Below are 26,510 nucleotides of genomic sequence, written 5' to 3'. Positions count from 1 at the left end.
TACCCATACACCTTTTTTGGTTTTGGTTTTGGTGCCATACCCAGGGTACTCACAGCTTATTCTTTTTCTTTCTTTTTTCTTTTTTTTGGGGGGTCACACCCAGCAGTGCACAGGGGTTACTCCTGGCTCTGCACTCAGGAATTACTCCTGGCAGTGCTGGGGGACCATATGGGATGCTGGGAATGGAATCTGGGTCTGCCGCGTGCAAGGCAAACGCCCTACCCTCTATGCTGTCGCTCCATCCCCTCTGGCTGGAATTTAACTTCAATATGGCACTACAGAACCCACATTCTATTTGATATGACTATGGTAATAAGAGCACTGGAACCCTACAGTCACAAAGACTTGAGTTTAAGTCTACTTCTGTCACTTGTTAGTGATCTGACCAGGGGTCTGACATTTCAACACTCATCATCCTCAGATCCTAGAAGGAAGAATACTGGCCAAGTTCACAGATCCCACAGCCGGGCAGGCTGGATTTGAATTCTAGCTTCAACAAGCTACCAGCATATTGACTGGGGCAAACTACACAACTTTTCTATATCTCGGTTTTCCGTGACTTCTAAGAGGAAGAAAGTTACAGCTTTTACTTCACAGGGTGTATCATGTGTAGATGTCATGAACTATTTAGGCAAAGGACACAAAATAATTCAATCCTATGCAAGCACTATCGACATAAACGGTCATTTTAAAGGCAGAAGCTGGGTGGTGAAAAGCCTTCGGTGCCAACAGGAACCATCTGTTAGATAATTCTAGAGTATTGCTGGTCTTGTTCCCTTCCCCCAGATGCCTAGTAATCACCTATTAAACTTTTAAGACTCGGTTCCGGACGTACCTAGCCTACAATACGCCAACCTGTTTGCCCCTTGGACGCTCCCCTTGACCTCGCCCGGCCCGGCGCCGCCTTTCTGTGCCTGCTCCCACGCGTGTTTCTCGGTGTCTCTGCGCCGCGGGCTGCGGGCTCCCGGCCTCCGCGCAGCCCCGGTGCCTTGCACAGCGCCCGGCAGATGCCAGGCGCTCAGGCAGTGCGAGCGAACGCAGCATCTGGGAGCCACATGGGGCCACAGCGGGTGAACACACACAGCCGGGCTCCGTCGTGTGCGACCTGAGTGCCCCCCCAACTGCCAGCGGGGGAGGTCCCCGGGGATAACCTGGGTACCAGGGCGACCGGCACGCCCCGCGTCGGGCGCCGCGGCTCTCACCAGCCTCGCACGTTTCAGGTGGAGCCGGTGCTCCCCGCGCCCAGACACGCCTCTGTCATCACCGCGCTCCCCAAGTGGGACGCCCACTCGCCTCTCGGCAGACCACCTGGAGTGTGTGGCCGCTACCATCCTACTGCACCCGAACGACTGAAAACAGGCAGCAGGAATGAATGGAGCGCTGCGGGAGAGAGGGCAGGGGAGCCGGGCTGAGGGCGTCACGTCCCGGCGGAGCGTGTGGTGCTCCTGGGCCGCGAGCAGGTGCTCTCCCTTCCCCGAAACTCAGTTTCTCCGCCCGGCGCCTCAGAGAGCGCGGCTCGGCCCGAATTCTCCCCCAGCCCGCGCTCCCGTCTCATGCCTAAACGCGGCTCCGCGATCGGACCGGAACACGCGAGCGGGAAGGTTCTGGGCGCTCGGCACCCGCTCTGGCTCTCCCCCGCGGGCTCGGGGAAGCCCGTCTCCCGCCTCCCCCGCGCGGCTCACCCTCGGCGGCAGTTCGCGGCCCGCCAGGGAAAACAGCCGCGGCGGCAGCTCGGCTCCGGCGTCCGGAAACCGATCCCAGCGCTCCCCACGCCGCGGGCGACTGACAGCCCAAAGGCGCAGGCGCACGACGGCGGAGCGGCTCGATGGGCCGGGCAGGCAGGCGCAGAGGGGACGAGCGCCGAGCTGTCGATACCGGCGTGGGCGGGGCGGGAGGGGCGGGGCGTGGGCGGGGCCTCGGCGCTCTGTTTCATTCACAAATATCTGGTCTCGTCCCTTCCCACAGCGTGCCTCCTCCAACCCTCGAACAGAATAGAGTTCTTTTTCGACGGCCTTGGGCCTTTCTCCCGCTCTGCTGAAAAAGAAAGCTCTTGGGGGACGGACCAGTGGCGGAATCATCAATTGTTCGTTGAAAACCAGGGAGCTCCAGGTCCTGAATGCAAGGTGACTCTCCGGCTCCATTCTGAACCCGACGGAACGGTAAGGGCGACATCCCTGAGCCATCACACATCAGCAAAGAGATGCTGCAGAGAGTGAGGCGGGAGGACTGTCTGGGTAACAGCCTTACCCAGGGTGAATGATGGCAGAGGCAAAGGGGTTGGGGAGGCTGGAGAATGAAGATCTTTTGGGTCTTTGGAGTCATTTGTGAATTAAGCACAGGAAGAGAGAGAGAGAGAGAGAGAGAGAGAGAGAGAGGGAGAGAGAGTTGAGCAACAAATACTGTTGTTAGTGGTTTTCCTTGAATTGACTGCCTTGCTTTATTCATTTTGATAATTGGTCAACTATGTTGGTCAGCTATCTTTGACGTAAACATTGTTCGAAGGAGTGTTCTATAGTTTGCAATTCAGATAACCAAATCACACAAAGTATTTTTCCTGGAGACGAGCGTCATACATCAGCATGCACAGAAGTATTACATGTGTGCTTACAAGTTTATCGCCTAGAATATTAAAAAGATGTTTACACAAAGATGGCAACAGATTCTTCAGGTGTTCGGGTCTGACCTTGTCTGGACCGGGTGCTGTATGCGTCTTTACCGATGAAATGGCGTGTCGGATTTCAGAAGGGAGGACGTTGGGAACGACATATACATCCTGTAGAATTTGGTATGTGGGCAGGTGGACGTGGCTGTAGAAGAGATCCGAGTAGAAGTTGTGAATAATCCTCTCCATTGCCCTTCTGGAAGATGTGATAGATCCATCAGGACATCAGAGGGCAGTCATCTTGGTCTTGTAGTTGGCGAAGGACAGGCGAGGGTTTTGAATACTTTTCCCGGCTTCTGCTGCATCGGCCAACACTGCTGCTCTTCTCTCTTTGAGGTCTTCCTTTATCGCTTCTCTGCACAGCTTTGCAAGCTCGAACGTTAGCTTGTGATTGCCTGAGGCTCATGCCAAACCACGTTGGCAAATGAGCTTGAGAGTTTCCGAAGACAGGTGTCTGATTGTGGCTTTCCCACTCTCGGCATTCCTCATGCAGTCATGGAGATGCTGAACCAGTCAATCGTATTCTCGTCGATGTTGTCAACGACGGCATCTTCCTATGTTGCCGCAATAGTGTCAAAGAGCTCCCAGTTGGTGGTCATGCTGGGAGTTCTCTTAAATTTAAAGTATGCAGTCCTTTCTCCCCGAAGTAGAATTTTGCATGAAGGAGACGGTGGTTCGATCCCGTTTGGAATTTTGGGACAACAGCGACATCTGTCAGGCAAAACCATCAGTTGAATATGATGTGGTCAATTTCGCTGTGGAACTGTCCACCGGGAGACTCCCATGTCTAGCGTTTAGATTCGGCCTTCTGGAACTGTGAGTTACTATGGATGGTCTTGCTCGACATGATGAACTCAGACAGTCTTTCACCCTGTTTGTTCCATTCTAGGCCATGGGTCCCAATGTGGAATTCTTCAGGCGACCTTCTCGGTCCTATCTTGGCATTAACATCACCAACAATGATCTTGTCTTTGGTCTTCTGACCTGACAATGATCAGGTCTTCTTTATAGAACTTCTCCAGCTCCATGTAGAACTTCCCAATTTCTTCTTCATTGTAGTTGGATGTTGGTGCAAGACGATGAGATAGAAACTGCTGGCAGTGAGCCACATCTATTCAGGCATAATCGTCCGATTCAGGTTGTTAAGCATTCGAATGAATCAATGCTCATGGCCAAGGACACTGATGCCTCCGATGCCTCTGTTGTCGCATATTCTGAGGAACAGTTCTCCAGTATTGAAAATGGCACGATGTGATGCATGCCTTTTCGTTTCGGTCAGACCAATGATGTCGTGGATCTTCTGCGCTTGCACCATCAGGTCCTCAATGGATGCTTCCGATGCCAGTGTACGTGTGTTGAAAGTACAGCAATCATTTTAGTCCTTCTTTGTTTTGGCAGTCTAGTTCGTCCCTGAAATTTTATCAGCCTCTCCTTGCTCATCCTTCTTAATGCTGCTGCATTGGGTGCTCTTTCAGTGTCAGGTGAATGAAGCCCATTGTTTTTACTGTTTTTGGTATATCGAATACGCCACGGGTAGCTTGCCGGGCTCTCTGAGAGGGATGGAGGCTTTTAGGGCGGCCTCTAATATCAAATATGGTGCGGAAATTATGGAAAATGGGTATTGTCTTATGGTGTGCTGCCAGTACTCATCAACACAATGGCTCGGCTCTTCACATGCCACCTGTATTCAAGGTTCCGTTCCAATGGAAAATCAGCAGTACCGTGTTCTGTTATACAAGAAGGGAGACATCCACACCATCGGCAACTATTGCCCAATCTGCCTGTTGTCCATCGTCTACAAGTTGTTCACCCGAGTCATCCTGAATAGAATAGGCAGAACACTAGATGAAGGACAACCATGTGAGCAAGCGGATTCCGAAAAGGATTCAGCACAATCAGCCATATCCACACGGTGACCAAGCTTATTGAAGTTTCTCGAGAGTTCAAGATGCCGCTCTGTCTAACGTTCATCGGTCTAAAGAAGGCCTTTGATTCTATTGAGACTGAAGTGGTCATCGAAGCCCTAGACAAACAGGGCATTCAAACTTAGTACATCAAGATTCTCCTCAAGCTGTATTATGGATTCGCCACCAGGATCTCACCATTCTACAAGGAAGTGATCATTGACGTAAGGAGAGAGGTTTAGCAGGGTGATACCATTTCACCGAAACTCTTCAGTGCCACCCTCGAGAACGTTATGCGATGAACGGAATGAGAAAGAATGGAAGTGAAGATAGGTGGTCAGCAACTACACCACCTCCGCTTCGCTGATGACATCGTTCTCATAACACCAAATATTAGCCAAGCCACACCAATGCTGGCCTACTTCGACCTCGAGTGTGGAAAGGTTGGACTGCAGCTGAATCTCACCAAGACAATGTTCATGAAAAATGAATTAGTCCCTGGTGTTCCACTTGCTCTCAATGGAACAAACATCTCCGAATGCAGCAGCTATGTGTACCTGGGTTGAGAACTCAACATGAGGAACGACTTGGCGCCAGAACTGCGCAGGAGGAAGAGAGCAGCGTGGAATGCCTTCAGGAGCATCTAAGAAGTTGCTAAGAGGATGAAGAACCTCCAGCTCTGGGCACATCTTTTTGACTCCACCATTCTTCCTGCACTAACATACGCCTCAGAGACCTGGGCTCTATGAAAACAGGATGAGGACACTATTTGGATATCGAAAAGAGGAATCGAAAGAGCTATGCTTGGAATATCACATTTCACTCAAGTGAGAGAAGGAATCGAACATGGGTTGGCTGTGTGAAAGGCGAACGCTCTACCACTGTGCTATCGCTCCAGCTCCTCCCGCAGAGCTTGGCAAGCTACTGAGAGTATCGCGCCCGCACGGCAGAGCCTGGCAAGCTACCTGTGGCGTATTTGATATGCCAAAAACAGTAATAATAAGTCTCACATTGAGAGACGTTACTGGTGCCTGCTCGAACAAATCGATGAGCAATGGGATGACAGTGACAGTGACAGTGAGAGAAGGAATCCGGAGTTCCGACCTCTGTCAACAACCAAGAACCAGGGACGCTGTCTCTTTTGCAAAGTCGTCAAAAATCAGATTGGCCGGACACATAATGCGATTTAGAGACGACCGTTGGACTAGTGCTGTTACCAGCTGGATTCCACGGGACATCAAAAGACCACCCACCTACGAGATGGTCAGACTTCTTTGTCAAAACCCTGAACAAACAGTTTGAGGCTCTTTGTGTTCCTGGAGTGAGCAGATGTCATTGGGCTGCACTAGCACGCGACAGGGACGAATGGAGATGCTACTAGGGCCCGCTCAAGCAAATCGAAGATCAACGGGATGACAAGTGACAAGTGACACAAAGATGGAGATTTTGCAAAAATGATGCTGTTGTTTTATTAAAGACATCCTTAAGTAAACTTACCTTGTCTTATTATTTTACTTTTTACTGCAATTGTGTGGCAGTGAAGAATACCGTGACTATTAGAATACTTTGGTATCATGCTAATGCATCAGTTGTTTTACCCATTATTGCTTTTGTGCCATGTGGCAAATATCAATACAATGAATGAGGCATATAAATCCTATGTTGAAATTTTTTTTTTCAATCTGGCCAGAGCAATAGTAGAGTGCACAGAGAGCTTGCCTTGTATACAGGCAAGATGATTCGATCCCCATTGGTGACCTGAGCTACGCCAGGAGTAATCCTTGAGCACCGCCAGGTGTGCCCTCTCTGCTCCCCCCCTCCCCCCCGCCCCAAATCTTTTTTACCTGACTGAGCCCTTTCATAGGTCTGAATTCTTTCAGGGGTCCTTGGTGCATGCTTTAAGAACTGCTGCCTTGGGCGGGAGAGATAGCTAAGGGGTGAGGGCACGTGAGATCTGAGTTTGATTCCGAGCACTGTGGGAATAGCCTTGGTGGTCTCCAGCTCCCCTAGGCCTGAATGCTCTGCACCCCTAGGCCCTACCAGTGAACCACCTTGGTTGGTATGGAGTCCTCTAGGATCCCTTGAGCACTTCTGAGGAGACCCTCCCCCAAATTTTTAAAAAGAACTGCCACTCTCTAGATTATTTCCTCTGGCTTGCATTACCTCTAGTTATATTCTGTTTTGTTTCATGTCTTCCCTAACACACTGGGGACACTGAGGAAGTTTTTGAGCACAAAGGCTATGATATTTGTTTTTCCTTCCCTAAGTACTTGCCCAGGACCCGTAGCATGCTAAGTAAATAATACCGACTGAATTAAGGGCTACCCATAAATTTCCCATAACCTCCCATTTGAAAAGATACAGTTAGAGTCCTGGTCCCTGGCAATGCCCTTCTGACTGAGTCAATTTATAGTATTGTTACTTCTGCCTCATGTTTATTCTTTTTTTTTTTTTTTTGGCTTTTTGGGTCACACCCAGCAATACACAGGGGTTACTCCTGGTGGTACTCAGGGGACCATATGGGATGCTGGGAATTGAAACCAGGTCGGCCACATGCAAGGCAAATGTCCTACCTGCTGTACTATCATTCCAGCCCCCTCATGTTTATTATTCTTTGTTTTTATTTTCTAAGTACACAGGAAATTCTCTATAAATATTTGAATAAGGCTGTTTCCTAAAATGTTTATTTCTTGTTCACAGTTCTTTAGGGGATATTTGTGTGATTGTGCATGCATATGGCAGGTGAATAGTTCAAGAAGGTCAAGCTCTTTGAACTGTGGGAGACAAAAGAACTCTTTAAAAAATTGGGCCTTGACTCAGAGACTCTTTCCACAGTTCACCAGAGATGTCTCTTTGGGAATTTGCAGGACACATCCTAATTTCCATCTCCTTCATTTGGTTCCAGATTGCTGGGGGCCAGGGAATTTTTAGTTTTGAGTGAAAGATAAAAATGAAAGAACTCACTCTATTTAGGAAACTTAAAAATTTTAATTTTTGTATATAGTTACCTAATAAGAGTCATGGTAAATAAGACAAGCAAAGGATGCTGTTTACATAAAGAGCTTAGAATGGAACTTCATTACTTAGGTAAGACTTTAATTTTTCTTTCAAGCACACAAATATTTCATTGTTGGGATATTTTTTGGGTGTGATCAGGGCTTACTCCTAGGTTTGTGCTCAAGGGTTGCACACATGGTGGTGCACGAGAAATCTCCCTTAAATTCCTGGTCAAACAATAGTTCGGGGCAAGTGCCTAGGGATGTGGAGCTGCTTGGTGGCAGTTTTATCCAGGACACCCGGCAGTGATGGAGATGGCAGGGCTGCCCCTGGTCACTGTCAGTAGTGCTTGCGGCGGCCTCCAGGCTGCACTCTGCAATGCTCTAGGACCATATGGTGCCAAGGGTAGAAATAAATTGGGCTGAGCCACATACAAGGTGTTGTATCCCTATACTATCTCCAGCTCCCTGTACAATGAAAAGTTAATTCTCAATGAAAAACATTGATTACAAGGTACTAATTACATTCGACTTTACTAATTTTTAATTATCTAATGCATTTATAATCGGCAGTACAAGATGAGTTTAATAATTTTTTAGAGGTTATGAGATAATCATAATTCCCTTCATTGGTGATGATGATGATGATGATGATGATTATTAATGATGGTGATGACTGGTTTTGGGTCACACCCTGCGATGCTCAGGGGTTACTCTTGACTCCACTCAGGATCACTCGTGGTGGTGCTCGGGGAACCATATGGGGTGCTGGGGATCAAACTGAGGCAGACCACATGCAAGGCAAATGCTCTACCTCTGTACTATTGTTCTGCTCCCCCTCCCCCCTTCATGGATTTATTAAGATCTCTTTGCTCAGTTTCTAACTCCAGAGACAATTTTATGGTCTGGCACAACTGTGCAAAATGAGGATTTATTATTTTTTTTCCAGTCCATACCTGTGTTCAGAGCTTGCTTCTGGCACTGTCTCAGGGATCACTTCTGGTGGTGCTAAGAGCTGGAGCCATAGTACAGCAGGTAGAATGTTTGCCCTGCATACAGCTGACCCAGGTTTGATCCCTGCCATCCCATATGGTCCCAGCAGGAGTAATTCCTGAGTGTTGCTGGGTGGGGCTCAAAACATTAAATAAACAAATAAATACAAAGAAAGCTAAAGAAACTAAGAATTTGGAAAAATCCTTAGCTATTATTGTTGTGGTATGTGTTAATAGCATGTGATAAAGCCAGGATATGATTACAGGCAGGCTGAGCCTGGAGAATGTGATTTAACTAGTGCACTCCATTGCTTCCCTGGTATGTAGCCAACATGTACTTTCTCCCCTGAAGAAAAAGATCTTAAATTCATCAAAATTTAACATTTTAAATTGGTAATTGTGAAGAACATAGGTAGAAATAAGTGGCAGGATATAGGTGGAGGAGCTGGAGTGATAGCACAGTGGGTAGGGTGTTTGTCTTGCACGTGGCTGACCTGGGTTTGATTCCCAGCATCCCATATGGTCCCCTGAGCACTGCCAGCAGTGATTCCTGAGTGCATGAGCCAGGAGTAACTCCTGTGCATTGTCAGGTGTGACCCAAAAAGAAAAAAAAATACAAAGATACAGGTGGAGAAAATACATTTATTACACCTGACAGACAAGGGAGTTAATATACAGGACCCTTTAGTCACCCTGTCCACTGGCTTTGGAGTGGGCAATCACCTCTCCAAATCCTAAGTTCATTACATACTATTCCTGCATCCTGGGCTCTGTTCTTTGGGGACCGTGCTTGTGCCTCCTACATGCAAAGCTCAGTCCCACTGAGCTCTCTCTGGTATGAAAATCTTTTCTGTGGAGTTGAATTGGGGGTGGGCAGAAAGCCATATCTGAAGGTGCAAAGAAGTGACTCCCAGTTTGGGGGCTTTAAGGGACCATGAAGTAGCAGGGATGGAACCTGAGTCTCTGGCATGAAAAACATGTTTACTAGCCCATTTAAGTATCTCCTTTGTCCACAAATTACTTATCTTTGCTCTAAGTTTCTCATCTGGAAATGGGTATAATAAAAACACTAACTTCATGGAGTTTTTGAGAAGGTAACATAAGATAATCAATGTACAGCCAAAAAAAAAAAAAAAAAAAGGAATGGGGCGAAGGAGGGAACTCAAGAGAAGCTCAAAAGACTAAGTATAAGTATAGAACCCCAGCACTGCCTGGTCCCTGAATACCATCAGAAGTGGAGCAGCCCCCGAGGACAGCCCAGTGTGACCCCAAAACCAAAAAAATAAAATAAGGGACAGAGAGATAGTATAGGAGTTGCGGTGCTTGTCTTGCACACAGCAGATCCTGCTTCAATACCTGGCACTGCATATAGTCCCACTGAGCACAGAGCCAGGTTTGGACCCCAAACCAAAACCAGACAAAGAAAGATCGAAGTACGCAAGGAAGATGTTTATTGTAATATTTTTTTAGAAAACTAACTTGTAAACGATCTTATTGTGCACTTATAGTTTTATTTTTGTAGTTTTAAATAAAAATTATGAAGATTTCTTGCAATGGATAGCTTCAACCAATAAAAATAATGGTCAAAATGAATATTCACCTTGTTCCATGTCCCAGTCTATCATTTCCTGCATGGATCCCTCCCTACCTCAGCCTCTCCCTGGCCCGTATTTTTTGCATAGCTGCCGAAGCCAAATGTTTGTAATTTCATCACTCTCTTGCTCAAGGACCTCAACTGCTCTGTTCAATGAAAAAAAATCCTAAATGGCCTTCAGAGCTATTGTTTCATACACACACACACACACACACACACACACACACACACACACACACTCAAAAGCCTCAACATGCTTCTCAACCACTTTAGTATCTTAATTATTTCCCCTAAGGGGTTAGCATACCATTAGTTTGAATCATTCACTTGTTTCCTGACAAAGCCCTTCACTTCCCCTTTGGAACTCTTAAATACTGTTTATGCAATAGTTTGCATAATATATGTCTCTTCCCAAGGGGACAAAAATGATATGTTTAAGCCACTATTTGTTTTCTTTTTGGATGATTTTAGAGATGAACCCAGTACTTCACACATATAAGGCCTGTGCTCTACTACTGGGTCAAATCTCTAGTTCCCTAACCACTGTTTCATCCATTGTACCTACTATGGTGCATGACATAGGTGCCTATGTTTGTTCATTGCATCAATGATTGGATGAGAATCAAATTACAACATATACAGTCTGGGACTAATTTTGTAAGACAGATCAAAGGCCCTGTGGCCAGAAATCAAGTAGCTCTTACATATGGAAACTGACCAGGCCCTTACTGGGGTAGAAGAGGGAAAGACCACCAGATGGGGCAGGCATGGGGGCTGGGACTAGCCAGGAGGCACCACAGGTACAGCTGAGTAAAAAGTGGCGGTCCTTCAGCTCCCTGGGCACGAAGGTGCTGTAGGTGGAGATTTTTGCTGGAGACCACCTGAGATGCAGGGACTGAGGAGTCTGGGTGGATGTTAAACTCATTACTCTGGGGTGACAGGCCTCTGAGCACACCCAGTCAAAGGACACAGAGGCTCAGACCCAGGAAAGCTTCATGGTTTGTGCATCGTGAGTGCGCCCTCTTGAGGACAAAACGGGAAGCAAAGGGAGTACCTGACCTGGAGCTTTGCCACTGGGTTGGGTTCATGCTTGAGGGTGAGGTCAGAGTGTGAGGGTGGGGAGGAGGAGGTGGTACTTTCACTGTGTTTGTCAAGGTGTACTTGTTCCTTCTTCAGCTTTGTGGGACTGAGAGGCTATCGTGTTACTGGCCCTTCTCCTGACAAAACCCATCTCAAGGTTTTGATCTCTATGACTGTAGTTTTCAGCCTTTACATTTGCAGACCAATAAAACCAAGAGAAATATGTCACTGACCTCCAGATAGGTATTAAAAAACACCACTATTTATACTAAAAACATTTGCCAATCAGTATTTATAACAGAACCTTACAAGCTAGGCATGCCATATGCTAAGCAGCAATTACTTTTTGGGGGACTATACCCAGCAATGCTCTGGGCTAACTCCTGGCTCTGTACCAAAGGGTCACCCCTGGCTGGGCTCAGGGGACCATATGAGGTTCCAGGAATCAAACCCAGGTCAGCAGCACGCAAGGCAAAGCGCCCTAGCTGCTGTACTATTTAACTGCTGCTATTACCTTTTATGAGGATGGGCAGGACATGACCGGTCTGTGGACCAGGGTTAGAAACTTATTCTAGGATGACAAATTCTTCTGCCCATTGGTTCCAAGTCAAGACACCTGTCCCAGGAGATGCCAGGTCAGGCTCCTTTCCTTCTGGACAATGAGGTCTGGACTGAAGGATCATCACTGTGAAGCCCCTCCACTCCCCTTGACTCTCAGCAGGAACCTGAAGTCCTGAAATAACCTTGTGTAGGTCTCCCAGGACAGAGTGACTTCTAGTACCTGTTCCCTGTGCGAGCAGAGCCTGTCCACACAGCTAAAGGAACACACTCAGCAGGAACCATTAGATTGTTTATTCCACTTCCTCATGTGCAAACTTCAGTGATGGAGTGTCACGGAGGCCTGGAGGGCGGGCCGGGGCCGGGGCGAGGAGGTACACAGGGGCTAGAAGCAGGGATACATCCAAGGACTTGGATGAAGAGGAATCATCTCAGGTTTTAGAAAAATAGCCTTAAGCTGTGCATAATCTTGGGGTTTCTGAAGTAGCAGGTGGAGAATCAGGAAGGGGGGCTGCAGAGTGTGGGTGGAATGGGGTACAAAACGGCAGGAAGGGAGAGTAGTTGTGGCACTTCACAGCTGAGACTGAGATGGAAAGGCAGCATGAGGGAGGGGGACTTGGCTTCTGCCATCCCTGGGGACCAGAAGGATGCTCTTTTCCTATTGGTCCCTGACCCATCTCTGGGGTGGAGACTCTACTACCCTTCAGAGTTTGAAATGTCGAGTCCAGGCAAAATCCAGAGAAAAAAACAAGGTAGCAAAAGGAGGGAGAAGGACAGCGAAGGCCAGGCCGATGCGCTGGGGAGCTAGACGGCCCCTTCAAGTAGCTCAGGATGGGCAGCAGGGGCTGCGCCCGGGGAAGGTTTCCTGGCACCGCGCACACACAGGGCTTGTGCTTCTGTGGGGCGGGGCCCAGGTCAATCTTGGCCCCTACTTGAACCGCACACAGGGGCTAGCATACACCGGATGCTGACTTTCCCTGCACATGGCAGCTCAGATTGAAAGCACAGACCCTAACTAGTCCAAGAAAGGAGTCTTTTCCCTGGGCTGAGCCAGGGATTCCGTCCTGTGGCCCCGGGTAGCCAATGGCGCCGCCTCACTCCTCCCAAGGGCTCACGTCAGTGTCGATGGCCACGCAGTTGTATGCTGCGTAGCGGAGTTTCTCTTCACAAATCTTGGCACTGCAGGGGGTGAGGACTTGGTCAGTGCCAGAGGCAGTGCCACTGGGGAGTTCTCTTCCAGCCCAGCATGCACCCTCCTCCCTCCTTCCAGGTCAGAGGTTCCCAAACTCACTTGGCCTACTGTTCTCTTTTCAGAAAAGAAAAAAATCACTCAGTTCCCCTTCTAGAAATCTGCTTTCTTTAAGAAAACAGAAAGTGGTCCCCAGTGTCACCGGAGGCTACTCCTCCCGGCACCCCCAGCGGGCAGCATCGCCCATGCCCAGAAACACCCACCTGACATAGTGTGGCAGGAAGAGGGTACTGGAGCAGGTGGAAGACTCGGGAAGCGCATCTGTGGTCTCGCAGCTGGGGGTGTGGAGGGCGCATGCGTCAGAGAGAATAGTTGGGGCACAGGGCAGGGGGCCGGCGTGGGGGTGTGGTTGGCCTCAGGCCCCCAGGGCCTCCCTCCACTCACCCCAGCTTGTCAGGGTAGATGTAGATCCGGGCAGGCAGACGGCTGCGGCCGGTGACGAAGCGCAGGAAGCGGCTCCGGTCCTCTGGTGGGGAAGGAAGTGAGGGCGGTGTGAGGGGGCGGGGCCGGCACCGGGCGGCGCTTCCCACTGACCACTTTCCCACTGACCGTTGGTGAAGTTGTTCAGCGCTTCCCAGAAGTACTGCACCCGCGTGTCAGACGGCTCGAAGTCCTCAAATCGGGCTGGTTGGGGACGAAGCCAGAATTGACTCCAACACTGTGACCCAACGGGCCCTCCAGTCCCGCCCTCCCTATACTCACTGAGTTTGCGCAGAGCGTCCACCGTCACCTCGGGGTCTCCGCACACCTTCTTCTCCAGTTCCTGCCACGTCAGCAAATCCAGCACGGCCTGTGGCACCACCTTCAGCAGACCCGCCTGCATGGCTGCCAGCTAGGGGAGGGCAGAGACACGCTGCCTGGGGAACGCGGGGCACCCCTCCAGGGCAGTGCCGGCTGGTTTCTTGGGAGTGGGGACTGCTGGGTTCTCAGGCTGGGCTCTGGCTCCAAGGGGCTGTTCCCGGCCCGGGGAGGTACCTGCTCCTTGCTCTCCTCAAGGCGCGCCTTCTGCACGAGCTGGATGAAACGCAATCGGTCCTCATAGCCCACCACAATGCTGGCACCTCCCGGGATCAGCTCCACCATCTGCTGGTCACTCAGCACAGTGGTGAACGTGAGCTCCTTCCCGAATTTGAACTCAAAGGTCTCCCTGTCCATTCCTTCCATCACTTCCAGGAGCTTCACCTGCGGCGGGAGGTTGGGGTGGGCGGGTCAGCTTCCAGCGCGGACACAGCCCTGGTGTTTCCTCCAGCAGCTCTGAGAGGCCCCACACAGGGCACAGATCGAGCCGGGAGAGCAGTGAGACAACACCCGGGAACTCCGGGGGCCAGGGCGAGCGTTCTGCAGGAACTGGCATCCAAACCTACACCCATGGCATGCGGGCGAGTTGGACTGGGCACAGGGGGAGTCAGGAGAGAGAACACCTCTAAATAAGGTAGGGAGCACAAGAGCCCTGGGCAGCTTGTTTGGCTGCAGCCTGAATTAGATCCAAGAGATACAGGGGCCATGTAAGGTCTTTGTGTGGTCTATGTTTTAGGCTAAGCCCCGGGAGGCTGCTAAGGGGCACCCAAAGAGAGCGGAAGGGATTCAGGCGTACTCGGCTGGATGGGAGACAGACACTGGCTGCTACGGTCAGTGCTCAGGTCAGAAAGGAAGAACCTTGGGTTGGTCGGACCCCCAGCACCATGTATGGACCCCTGAGCACTGCTGGGTGTGGTCCCAGAACCAAACTAATAATAATAAAGAAAAAAAAGAAGAAAGGATATGATCCAGGGGGGCAGAAGTGAGAAAGTTTAAGTGGGCAGATTTCAGAGGTAGACTGGAAGGAATGGGGGAGCGAGGGGTGGAGTGAAGGACATGGAGGGTGGTGGGTGAAGCCCGCCGAGACGGGAAGACGAGTCAAGCCTGGAGTGTCAGTTGGGGCAGACGCCTCACTGGCAGAGGCAGAGGTGGCCATTGGCTTGGAAGAGCAGCAATTGGGCTTCACTAGGGGGTGACAGTGGCTGAGGCCCTGGGTGTGGATGAGACTGTAGAGAAAGCATGTGTGTGGCGGGAAGGAGGTTCAGGATGGTTGTGGGGAGCGGCCACTTTCAGGGCTGGGCAGAGGGCCCGGGAGCTCCTGGCCTTGCTTACCAGCACGGAGTCCACAGCTGGAAAGTCCTTGGTCCAGCTCACCTCCTCCCCGGAGAGCTGCTTCCACACGAACCCTGGCAGAGCCAGCACCTGCGGCCAATACACCGAATCCTCAGCCTCGGCCGCCCAGCCTGGAGGGCCCTTCTCTGCGCCCCAAGCACATCAGGGGTACTCACCAGGAACTCCTTACCCCGAAGGGCAGCCCCCATCAGCTGGCCGATCCACTCGTACTTGGCAAAGTCTCGGCAGGATGGGTTGGGGACGTACATGTCCCGGGCCTCACCAGTGCCATTGCCCTGCCCGGGACAGGAGCTGTTGGCGCAGCCTGGGATAGCCTTTCTCTGCTGCCCAACACTCCCCGCAAAAGCCTTCCCCAAACACCTTCCACTCGGGCCCCTGCTCCTGGCCCAGTCTAGCCCTGGCAGTGCTTGCAGAGAGAGGAGCACGCGGACGGTACCTGGTTTGCCGTGCGCACAAAGAAAGGCAGCGGGACGGGGGTGTCTGCCGAGCTGGGGCACAGCTCCTCTGACATGTCTGCCAGACTGTCCCGGAAACCACCACCTGAGGCGAGAGAGATGCCTTCAGCGGGGGCTCCTTGTCCAAACACGGGGGCATCAGGACCTGTTTGCTACCCGGCCTCACCCTGGTCAATGATGCCTTCAGCGATGAACTTGCACTCCCACCACTGGTCATAGCGCATGGGCCACCTGGAAGTGACAGTCTGTGACTTGCTGGGTGAGGGCTGGCGAAGGGACCCCCCAACTGAGACCAGCTAAGGGTTGGGACCATGAAGGGGTGGTGATGCCCAAGGGGGTGGGACATGGCGGGGACGTGTGTGTGTGTGCCCATGCATGCCCTTGGCAGACCCCTTGCCCTCAGACCATACCTGTAGTCCAGGGGCTTTTCATACTTGTCAGAGGGCTTGAGGCCTTCGTAAACCTGGAAGAAGGGGCATGGGGAGGATTGTGGTGGAGTGCGTGTCAAGGCCCGGTCCTATTTGTGCCCAAAGACCTCGCTGTGATCCCCCCTCACTACCCCTCCCTTGGCCTGACCCCAGCTGCTCGGACCTGGGTGAAGACTGCGTTCTTGCAGGCAGGATCCTTGGAGGGGCAGGCTCGGTGCTCCATGGCAAGGCGGCGGTTGATGTACAGGCGGGGCATGAAGCTGGGCTTGCTGCTCTCCGAGTCCCGCAGGCACTGTGTCACCAGGCCTGGCCGCTGGCGTGAAAGCAGCAAGAACTGCTTCACTTGCTGGTGGGGACAGGGCAGAGCAGGGTCAGAGGGCCATTAGCTCCGGGCAAGGCCCAGGACCTTCCTCTCTGCATGGTCCCAATTCCAGAGTAAGTCCCACCCACTGCACCCCTGCTTCTGGCTTCCAGTCTCTCCCTCCAGCCAACCTCCTGTCAGGCTCTTTGAAACAAACAAATCTGACTTTGCCATTTCTCAACTGAAAATCTTTCTAATGGGGTCTGCAGACATAGGTCAGGGGTAAAGGTACTGCCTTGCTTGTAGCCAACCCTGGATTAACTCCTGCCACCTCTGGGAGGAACCCCAGAGCACAGAGCTCACGTTGTTCCTAACCACTACCTAGTGTGGCACAAAAAAACCAAATCAAAACAAACAAAAAAATCTATTCAGAAAGGATATTTGTTGGGGCTGGAGTAATAGCACAGTGGGTAGGGTGTTTGCCTTGCTGACCCAGCTTTGATTCCCAGCATCCCATGTGGTCCCCTGAGCACTGCCAGGAGTAATTTCTGAGTACAGAGCCAGGAGTAACTCCTGAGCAATGCCAAGTGTGACCCAAAAAGAAAAAAAAAAAAAAAGAAAGGATATTTGTCTCTTATGTTCACTGTAATACTGTTCATAAGGAAACAACCCAAATGTCCAAAAGCAGATGATAAAATAAATATATTACGGTACACATACACAATGAATACTACTTGAGTATAGCTGTAAGAAAATACAATGGGCCTGGAGAGATAGTACAGCAGGTAAGGAATTTCCTTGCAAGCAGCTGACCCAGGTTTGATTCCCAGCACCTCTTATAGTTCCTTGAGTACCACCAGGAGTAATTCCTGTGCGGAGAGCCAGGAGTAAGCCCTGAGCATCACTAGGTATGTCCCCCCAACAAAACACAAACAAAAAAACCCAAACAAAAGACAAAATCATGCCATATGCCACTATGTGGTTGGATGTGGAGAGAGAATCACACTGAATGATGTTTGAGAGAGACAGCCATGGAATAATCTCTTTCATATGCAGAATATAAAGAAGCATAGTGGGAGGACAAATGGCCAAAGGCAACAAAACCCAAGAAGTGGTTTATAGAACTGATCTTAACATGGAGGTGGGGAGGAGTGTGTGTGTGGGGGGAGGGACTGGGGCCACCCTGAGATACCGGGAGACTGAGAGGACACAGTAGTGAAGGATGTGGGAGTTGGACCGTTTTATGTATGAAACTGTAACATCAAGAGTGTTGTAAATCATGGTAACTGAGATAAATTTTAAAACTGAAAGAAAGGAAAACAAAACCTCCACGAGCAGAAGTAGGGAGACCACTGCCAAAGAGGCGCTGGCAGGCCAGGCTCACCTTAATCTCATTGAAGGTGCCTAGCGTGTGGTCCCAGGAAGGTACCAGGTGGTGCAGGACACTATCCAGGATCTTTATGAATCTGAGCGGGTGAAAGGTAGAGTTGGGCACCGAGAAAGGAAAGATTCTCTCTCCCGGTCCCCAGGTTGGTGAAGAAACAGGAATGCAGTCCAAGGAGCCAAGTGGCCCTGGTCGTGGGACAGCTTCCAATGCAAAACCTCAGGACCGTCCATGGAACGGTTCAGGGCTGGGCAGGGGAAGGAAGGTGCCAGCAGGCCAGGCAGTCACCTCTGCAGGAGAACAGCTCTGCGGTACAGGACTTCCGGCTCTGTGCCTTCCAGGCGAGGGTACCGAACCAGACTGCTGGGCTGAAACAGGTCTGCGTTCAGTCCGAGCTCCCGCTGTCTAGAGGACTTGATCTTGACCCCCCGAAGCCGCACGTCAATCCCATCATCTGGAATAAAGATGAAGAGGGGTCACTTACAGGTCTTGTTGCCCCTGTGGCCCCCAGCCCGGCTCCTTACTGCTCTGTTGGGCCTGGGAGATGTTTCTCCAGCACCACTGGAAGCAGCCCTGGAGCCCCCTCAGTGCTGTCTTTTGTCACCTTTAGCCCCTAGAAACATGGGTCTGTTGGGATTCCTTTCTCTTCACCTGATTCCTTTTATTTAATATTTCGGCTTTTCGCGTCACACCTGGCAATGCACAGGGGTTTCTCCTGGCGGTGCTTGTGGGGACCCTATGGGGTGCCAGGGATGGAACCCAGGTCAGCTACATGCAAGGAAAATGCCCTACCCGCTGTACGATCTCTCTGGCCCTCACCTGCTTCTGAGAGTTTCTGATTTTCCTGTGCAGCAGTAGAACATTAGGAAGCCTAAAGGCCCCAGCTCAGGTCTCTTTGCCAGTGAGCCCAAGTGTGGCTGTGGCGTTTACATGGTCCAACACCCAGTACCGTAAGACTCAGCCCCCAAACCTCAAATTCTGGAGCTGGCTCTACTATCAGTCTCACCTCTATGCCAAGTCCACCTACTTCTCTTCACATTTGCTGCCCATTAGCTCCTGTCTGGTCCCAGGGCCCCGCTTCCCTCCTTGGAGCCGGAAGCCCCACCTCGGCACTCCACGATGCGGATCTCAATGATGGGGAGATGGACGGTCATATCCTCCAGGACACAGACGTCTCCAATCAGGGTCCTGAGGAGAGGGATGGGAGGCAGCATAGGCACCCCTTGCCTTCAGGGATGCCACGGTCCCTTGCAACCATAAGCTTCCCAGCAGGGCCAGGCCCCCCCGCCCCACCACCTCACAGCATGCCCCGGAGCCCCAGGCCCACTTGCTCACTCGTCAATGCTCACGTCACTCAGCTTCTTCAGGTTGTCTCCTTCGCCCCCATACACCACCACCCGCTTGGGCATAAAGTTGTCATCTGTGGTGTCCACGGTGATGAGCAGTTTCCTGGGGAGAGGGGCGGAGTGTGGCCATGGGTCTCTGCGCATGCACGCGGCTTACCCGCCTCGGCCCACTCAGTCCACTTACTTCACGATGGTGCCCTTCTTCATGGTAAGCCGCACCCAGTGCTGGCACTGGGACCCGTCACTCTCCCAGTAGGTGTCTGCGTTGCTGTCTGTCAAGCAAGACACATTGAACTCCTCCTGGGGAGGAGGGAGGTGCAGTCAGGATCACCCCCACACCCAGTACAGGGGGTGTCCTAGGACCAGGGAGCATGAGAGGGAGAGCACCGGGAAGCTGGGTTAGAAGAGCAGCTGGTATGGGGAGGGGGTGTGAAGGGGCTGGACAGTGCTCCGGAGAAGTGGGGCAGGACCAAGTCTGGCCTAGAGCAGCGGGTTCTAGGTGGCTGTGGAAGACCCCATTGTTGCAACGCGCCAACACCCACCGTGTAGGAGGAAACGTCGATGCTCTCCACATACTGCTTCACACTCCCCAGGTTCTCATCCTCTTTTCCCAGGTGGTCGTACAAGAAGTGGATCAGGTCCTCGTCGCACTCGTAGGTCCATGTGGGGGGCACGTAGCTGAGCAAGGCCAAGTCCCCAGTTAGGTGGGGCCCAGCAGGGATCTCTTTCCTCCCACCCCGCCCCAGCGCACTCACAGAAGCCTCTGCACCGCGGCCTCGTACGGGTCAGCGGGCTGCGGCCTGGACCCCAGGCGATGCGAGTAGGTCAGGTCCACCACCTGTTCCCATCTGGGGGGCGAGGAGATATCAGCGGACCCCAGGTCTTCCGGAACCTTTCCTGAGCTCCAGCTCCTCTGAACTTCGCCTGTGGGAGCCCGACCCACCTCTCCCTTAGGGGCCAGCCCTGTCCCGCCCCTCCCCAGCCCTCCCTCCGCGCGCCCACCCTGCCGGCGGCCGACCTGAGCACCGAGCGATAGTCCACCCCGAAGAGCAGCTGCTGACGATGAAGGTAGTCGGGCGTGTCGATGGGGACAAGGCGCGCCCCGCCCTCCGCCGGGCGACACACCAGCAGCCAACCTTCGTCCAGCTCGCAGTCGCCCAGGTGCTCGGCCAGCTGCTCCTGCCGGGGACGCGCCGGGCGGGGACAGCACTCAGGAAACTGCCCAGCGGCCCGCCCGGCCCAGCCCCAGGCAAAGGGCGCCGAGCGGCCCGCCGCCCTCGCGTGGGGGAGGGGCGCGACGGAGCCGCGGCTCGGCGGGGCGCAGGGGGTCCCCGGCGCACCTTGGTCAGCTTCACCCAGAGCCCGTGGCCGTTGCACAGCTCCTCGCCCGTGGTGCGCACGCAGGCGCCGCGCCGGAGCTCGATGCTGTCGCGGGCGGCGCGGAGCGGCCCGGGGCCGGCCCCGGGAGTCGGCCCCGCGGCGCCCACACGGAGGCCCAGGCCCTCGGCTTCCCACACGGGCAGCAGCACGCGCGACGGGCCCGCGGGGTCCTTGTACAGCTTGTAGAGCACCTCCTGCGGCACGAAGGCCAGCGCGGCCGGCAGCGGCCTCCCGGTGCGGAGACAATGCGCCGCCTCGGCCAGGAAGCGCACGCGGCCCAGCAGCTGCCGCGGGGTCTCGAGGGCTGTACCCCGGCCCGGGCCCGCCATGGCGGAGAGGCAGAGACCCACCCGGGGCGATCCGGGCTCGGGAGCGGCGGCCCGAGGCAGAGCGAGCGACCCACTCGGCAGCCGCGGCCCGCCCCGCCTCCGGCCAACCTCCGCCGTAAGTTCTGGACCGAGCAGCCTCGGCGCTGCCGTATTGCTCCGAGTACTCGGGTACTCGGGTACTCCGCTAACTCCACCTCCCGCCCTGTCAATTGTTCTCAAGTAAAGCCCTGGCTGTATTTCATAGGTAGAGCATTAAGCCCTTAGGCCCAAAGTATGAGCACAGCCAGAGTAACCCTACCCTCTTCCTCATTAAAAATAAATAAATAAATAAAATAGGGCCGGAGGGACTGAGGTAAGGCCCGAGTACTGAGATAAGGCACTTGTTCGGCTTGCGGCTGTGGTGGCAGCGACTTGGCACTAATATAATTCCCCACGACTGTCTGGAGTGCCTGAGCTCTGCCGGGTGTGACCATCCCCACCCCCAAAACCCAAAAGTCAATAATAATAATAATAATAACAACAACAACATGAATAGTTCGCTTTAAGCTTGGCAGTTTTCCACCCCCAGTTAAACTAGAAGTGGAGAAGGCAGGAGGTGAAGAGGTAGGAGGGGTCCTACCGGCAGCTTCTAGCTTCTTGCTAGCTGCTTCTAGCTTTTCTCCATTAAAATATTTACTATTGTTTTATTTCTGATTCTCCCCTCCCCCCCAGTCTATAGCTCCCTAAAGAGGCTCCTTGGCACATCAATGTAACCTCTCTACTTAATCCAGTGCCTGGATCTTCAAAATATAAATTTTGATGTAATATACACTTCAGGTTATATAAATATTCCATAATTTCACTTCCCTGTATAACTTGGTTTCATAACATAGCTGCCTAGGCTAGCTAGGCATAGGAGTGTTAAAATCATGGAAAGCAGGAGCGTGGGCCAAGACTTCGGGATTCCCAAATCATCAGAGGACAGCAAATTCCTCGTGCATCAGAAAGGTGGGAAGTTCTATTAGGAGGTGGGGAATTAGGGGTTGGTGGGTTATTGCTGTTGCGTCGCTACAGCGGACATTACGGTGAGGAGGTAGGAGGGGTCCTACCGGCAGCAGCTAGGGCAGCCGCGGAGCTGTCACTGGTGCTGGTCACGTGACCTTAAACTAGGCCAGAGTCTGGTTTACTCCAGGAAGAGGCGGAGCCCAAGAGGGCGGGCTTAGATGCCAGTGAAAGTCTGGACCGTGCGCGCTGTTACAAACAACATACCATGGAGCCGAACGGGTTGGGGTGAGTTCTTTGCATCCGGCGTAGCGGGGCTTCCGACTTGGGCTGTCCGACTCAGAAATCCGACTCCAGATCCTTTCCCCCCTCCTTAGGAGAGCGCCCAACCCGAATCCCCTGATCGTGGATTCCTGAGACCTTTTTTCATGGCAACTAGATTGCGTCTCCCAGACTGGGAGGGGAATCCCTATTTCGGAACTGTCACCTCTGATCCTTCCTTGACTTTTCCCCCAGCCTGGGAGCATCCCGAGACTTTCCTGGCCCAAAGACCCTCAAAACTGTTCTTACTAGACTTTCATCTCCCTCTACCTATACTCCCGGAGGCCCTGAGTTCCTCCAGTAGCTTCGAGTAGGGGAAGCAGCCAGTGTCGGGCACAGGCCCTAGCAGGGGCCCTTCTCGTCCTGTGCGCCACCTGATAGGCAGTGAGGAGGTGGAGTGGGAGGGGAGCCGCAGCTTGCGAGTTGGCCTGCTGCAGGCCGATAGCATTGCTGGAGAATCCGCCTTAGGAACTCGCGCCTGCTGCCTGCCCCACCCGTAACTAGCTTACTCACACCTTCCCCACCCGGTTTCTGATCTGCAGACCCCAGGGTTTTCCTGAGCTGAAGAATGACACGTTCCTTCGTGCTGCCTGGGGAGAAGAAACGGACTACACTCCTGTTTGGTGCATGAGGCAGGCAGGCCGCTACTTACCAGGTCAGGGCTAGGGCTTGGGATTTTTAGGTCAAACTCTGTAGGATTGAATAGTTTTCGAGGGGTGGGGAGGGCTCTAGAGGTTCCTCCCAGCTGAACCTTGTCTTCCCTTTGCAGAGTTTCGGGAAGCTCGGGCTGCCCAGGACTTTTTTAGCACTTGTCGCTCCCCAGAGGCGTGCTGCGAACTCACTCTACAGGTGAGGGGTCCTGGGAAGAGAAGGGGCTTCTGCCCTCAGTTGCCACCTAACGCCTCTCTTCTCTTCCCGACAGCCACTGCGCCGCTTCCCTTTAGATGCTGCTATCATCTTCTCTGACATCCTCGTTGTACCCCAGGTATTTGCTCAGACCTGGTTCTGGAATGGTTTGGAAAAGGGGGCGATGGTGAAGCCTCCAGAGAAGCTCTGTCCTTCACTAGACAGAGGAAAACACAGCCTGGACTTGGAAATTTTCCTTTCCTTCTCTCCCGGCATAGGTTAAATAGAGCCTTTCCTTCTGGAGGTACAGATGGTGAACCCCATTTTTTCTCTCCTCCAGGCACTGGGCATGGAGGTGACCATGGTTCCTGGCAAAGGGCCCAGCTTCCCAGAGCCATTGCGAGAAGAGCGAGACTTGGAGCGCCTCCGGGACCCAGCGGCTGCGGCCTCTGAGCTGGACTACGTGTTCCAGGCCATCACCCTCACTCGGCAGCGGCTGGCTGGGCGGGTGCCACTGATCGGCTTTGCCGGTGCCCCGGTAATAAGACACAAAGCAGGGAAACGGGCACACGCAGATCACAGGGACAAGTCTGCCGTACACAGTGTCATTGTGGTTTCTGTACTTGTGACTCCCTCTCCGTATCCTTTTGCAGTGGACTCTGATGGCATACATGATTGAGGGTGGCGGCTCAAACACCATGTCTCAGGCCAAGCGCTGGCTCTACCAGAAACCACAGGCCAGTCACCAGCTGCTCCGCATCCTCACTGATGCTCTAGTCCCTTACTTGGTGGGACAGGTGGCTGCCGGTGCCCAGGTCAGTACTGAAGTAGAGAAAAATAGGTTTGGGTCTAGACACATGAGTTCCTTCCCCCTGGGAGGTTAGGAATGCCACCCGCCAAAGGATGCACTGCATTTGTGAATTTGACGGAAGCAGCTAAGTCCACCCTAACGTTTGCAGAGATCCTTAAGCCTCCAGCAGTTCAAAGATGAGCTTGTACTGGGATCTAAAGGTGGCCAAACTTTTGGTTTGCTTTTGGGTCACTCCCAGCAGTGCTTGGAGGGTGCTCCTGGTGGTGTTTAGGGGACTGTCTGGGCCTTCTGCGTGCAGAACACGTGCTCCAGTCTGTTGGTGCTCTAGCCAGTTGAGCCATCTCCCTGGCTGAGAACTTTTTTTAATTGGGGCTTTCTTAATTGTGCTCAGGGGCCTGGGGGCTGCTCCCAGTCAGCCTAGCAGTGCAGGCCCAACAGTTTGATGCTTGCACGAGTGATGTGTATCTCAGGCCTGCTGGGAGAAAGGCTTGCCAGAGCCACCCCTGGTTATGCTCATGGGTGGGGATGTGGCTATCTGTAGTGCTGGGGATCCAACTGGGGATGGAGGGAGGGGCTCTGTATGAAAGCTACATGCGCAGCCCCTTTGAACTCTGTCCCTAGTCCCAGAAAAACTTTTGCACAATTGCTGCTTTTGCAAATTTCAGCATTCCCAGGGGCTGAAGTGACTTGAGAGAAAGCTGAGGTGTATTCTATATACAGGGCCTCAGTTTCTTTCTGTTGCTTGTGTTTCTTTCTCTTTACTACCTCCTGATGACAGGCATTGCAGCTCTTTGAGTCTCACGCGGGGCATCTTGGCCCACAGCTCTTCAACCAATTTGCACTGCCCTACATCCGTGATGTGGCCAAGCGAGTGAAGGCCAAGGTGCAGGAGGCCGGCCTGGCACCAGTGCCCATGGTAAGGCTAGGGAGGGGATGAATGAGCTGGTCTGTAGGGCTTTCTGGGTAGGCCTACATAATCAGAAGTGACCACTGGAGGGCAGCAGAGGCACAAGGGAGAAAGGTTAGTGGGCACATGCAGGCCCTGCACTCAAGAGATCTGCACTTTCTCTTAGATCATCTTTGCCAAGGATGGACATTTTGCCCTGGAGGAGCTGGCCCAAGCTGGCTATGAGGTGGTTGGACTTGACTGGACAGTGCCCCCAGCGATAGCCCGGTGAGTGAGGGAGGGGTGGGCCCTAGACTCTGAGGTGGAAGGGGTACGGATGCCAGGTGCAGCTACCAGTGACCAACATGTGACCCTAACTGCTTTCAGGCAGCGTGTGGGGAAGACAGTGACGTTGCAGGGCAACCTGGACCCCTGTGCCCTGTATGCGCCCAAGGTAACCACCAGGGTCCCTTGTGTGTTTCTGTGTGCTCTGTCACAGCTGCGGATGCAGTTGTGTTACCATGTGTGTATATTATGACGTCCCCCCTCTACTCATATGTACTGCTGTTGAGGAGGCTACTGTGGAGGCCAAACCAGGCAGAAATTTGTTTTCATTGTCATTCCTTTGTGTTTTCCAAGTACCTGGCCCATATAAGGCACCCTGCCAATTTTGTTGATGCTTGAGTAACACTGAGCTAAAGCATGCCCACACACGTGGGTGACCAGTGTGTACAGGGAGGGTGGAAGCTGGCTGACTTCCCCCTAGAGCTGGAGCACTGTTGGTCCCACAGGAGGAGATCGGGCGGCTGGTGCAGAAGATGCTGGATGACTTTGGATCCCAGCGCTACATTGCCAACCTCGGCCACGGGCTCTACCCTGACATGGATCCAGAGCACGTGGGGGCCTTTGTGGACGCTGTGCATAAGCATTCACGTCTGCTTCGAAAGAACTGAGTGCACTTACCTTCTACTGCTAATACAGATCATGTTTTTAGGAGAATAAAAGTTCCAGAGCTGGAGTCTAGCTGTGGCTTTGCTTGTGAAAGGCCCCTGCACCCCGAGTTCCTCCGATAGGGTCTGTTTTGCGCCACTCCCACCAGCCGTAGAGCCCAGATGTCGGTATGTACTTACTGGACACACTGACTGTCAGGACCTTGGTCACCACCTTGCTCTCAGATTCCCCTCCTCTCCCCATCCCATCCCTTTCCAAGGTACATGGTGAGGGTAGAACTTTCGAGCAGCTGGAGCTATGACTTGCACAGAGAAGTGAGCTTCCTACAGCATGCAGGGCCAAACTGACAGGACTTCATGTTTGGGGAGGGAGGAAGGGCAAATGGGAGAGGCATACAGATATGGCTTGCATACCGGCGAGGAGCTGTTGAGGAAGATGGAGTCTGGGGGAGTGGGAAGCTCAGATATTGACTTTTTTTTTGCATTTTGGGTCACACCCAGCAATGCTCAGCGATGCTTTCTTCCTGGCTATGCACTCAGGAATTATTCCTGGTGGTGCTTGGGGGACCATATGGAATGCTGGGGACTGAACTTGGGTCGGCTGCATGCAAGGCAAACACACTACCCACTGTGCTATTGCTCCGGCCCAGACCTTGAATTTTTTTTTTTTTTTCTTTTTGGGTCACACCTGGCGATGCACTCAGGAATTACCCCTGGCGGTGCTCAGGGGACCATATGGGATGCTGGGATTCGAACTTGGATCGGCCGTGTGCAAGGCAAACGCCCTACCCGCTGTGCTATCGCTCCAGCCCCGCAGACCTTGAATTTTGACACCAAAAGATGGAGAGGACATGAAGACTCTGACCTATATGGCTTATGATAAGAGTCTTCAACTTATGTCACTCG

General features: G+C 52.6%; 3 protein-coding genes across 4 annotated transcripts in view; 1 reads left to right on the top strand and 2 right to left on the bottom strand.

The window, feature by feature from the left end:
• EIF2B3 (eukaryotic translation initiation factor 2B subunit gamma) overlaps positions 1-1,816 on the bottom strand; it is a 100,726-nt gene extending 98,910 nt beyond the window's left edge. The window contains exon 1 of the mRNA XM_055139687.1: positions 1,683-1,816. The gene's annotated coding sequence lies outside the window, so the exon portion shown is untranslated. The remainder of the gene's footprint in view (positions 1-1,682) is intronic.
• A 10,249-nt stretch (positions 1,817-12,065) lies between these two features.
• On the bottom strand, positions 12,066-20,929 carry HECTD3 (HECT domain E3 ubiquitin protein ligase 3). The gene is made up of 21 exons (XM_004621566.2): positions 20,441-20,929; positions 20,119-20,279; positions 19,856-19,948; positions 19,643-19,778; positions 19,285-19,400; positions 19,090-19,203; positions 18,860-18,942; positions 18,043-18,208; positions 17,755-17,836; positions 16,233-16,415; positions 16,052-16,104; positions 15,808-15,872; positions 15,623-15,726; positions 15,342-15,461; positions 15,166-15,255; positions 14,011-14,217; positions 13,738-13,867; positions 13,585-13,659; positions 13,420-13,501; positions 13,239-13,310; positions 12,066-12,965 (listed from the first exon to the last, which is right to left on the bottom strand). Exons 1-21 carry the CDS (start codon positions 20,807-20,809, stop codon positions 12,881-12,883), a joined length of 2,586 nt encoding a protein of 861 aa, XP_004621623.1. The 5' UTR covers positions 20,810-20,929; the 3' UTR covers positions 12,066-12,880.
• A 1,002-nt stretch (positions 20,930-21,931) lies between these two features.
• On the top strand, positions 21,932-25,672 carry UROD (uroporphyrinogen decarboxylase). 2 transcript variants are annotated; one of them, XM_055138104.1, is made up of 10 exons: positions 21,932-22,078; positions 22,654-22,766; positions 22,881-22,960; positions 23,034-23,096; positions 23,298-23,495; positions 23,611-23,772; positions 24,547-24,684; positions 24,842-24,942; positions 25,042-25,108; positions 25,446-25,672. In XM_055138104.1, exons 1-10 carry the CDS (start codon positions 22,059-22,061, stop codon positions 25,605-25,607), a joined length of 1,104 nt encoding a protein of 367 aa, XP_054994079.1. In that variant the 5' UTR covers positions 21,932-22,058; the 3' UTR covers positions 25,608-25,672. The 2 variants fall into 2 exon arrangements, with proteins under 2 accessions (XP_054994079.1, XP_054994080.1); XM_055138105.1 differs by lacking the exon at positions 23,034-23,096.
• Positions 25,673-26,510: the final 838 nt, after the last annotated feature.

Source organism: Sorex araneus, chromosome 5 (assembly GCF_027595985.1).
Source record: "Sorex araneus isolate mSorAra2 chromosome 5, mSorAra2.pri, whole genome shotgun sequence".
Lineage (NCBI taxonomy): Eukaryota > Metazoa > Chordata > Mammalia > Eulipotyphla > Soricidae > Sorex > Sorex araneus.
The sequence above is the reverse complement of the archived record's forward strand: the minus strand, read 5'-3'. Positions and strand labels throughout refer to the sequence as shown.

Excerpts from the sequence above, each read along its gene's own strand:
- HECTD3 (XM_004621566.2), bottom strand. The coding sequence starts at position 20,809 with ATGGCGGGCCCGGGCCGGGGTACAGCCCTCGAGACCCCGCGGCAGCTG. Across the intron at positions 19,779-19,855 it reads GCCGCGGTGCAGAGGCTTCT|CTACGTGCCCCCCACATGGA; the intron begins GTGAGTGCGCTG and ends GGCCTTGCTCAG. Across the intron at positions 16,416-17,754 it reads GCACCTTCAATGAGATTAAG|CAAGTGAAGCAGTTCTTGCT; the intron begins GTGAGCCTGGCC and ends TGTCCCCACCAG.
- UROD (XM_055138104.1), top strand. The coding sequence starts at position 22,059 with ATGGAGCCGAACGGGTTGGG. Across the intron at positions 23,773-24,546 it reads AGGTGGCTGCCGGTGCCCAG|GCATTGCAGCTCTTTGAGTC; the intron begins GTCAGTACTGAA and ends TCCTGATGACAG. Across the intron at positions 24,685-24,841 it reads GCCTGGCACCAGTGCCCATG|ATCATCTTTGCCAAGGATGG; the intron begins GTAAGGCTAGGG and ends ACTTTCTCTTAG.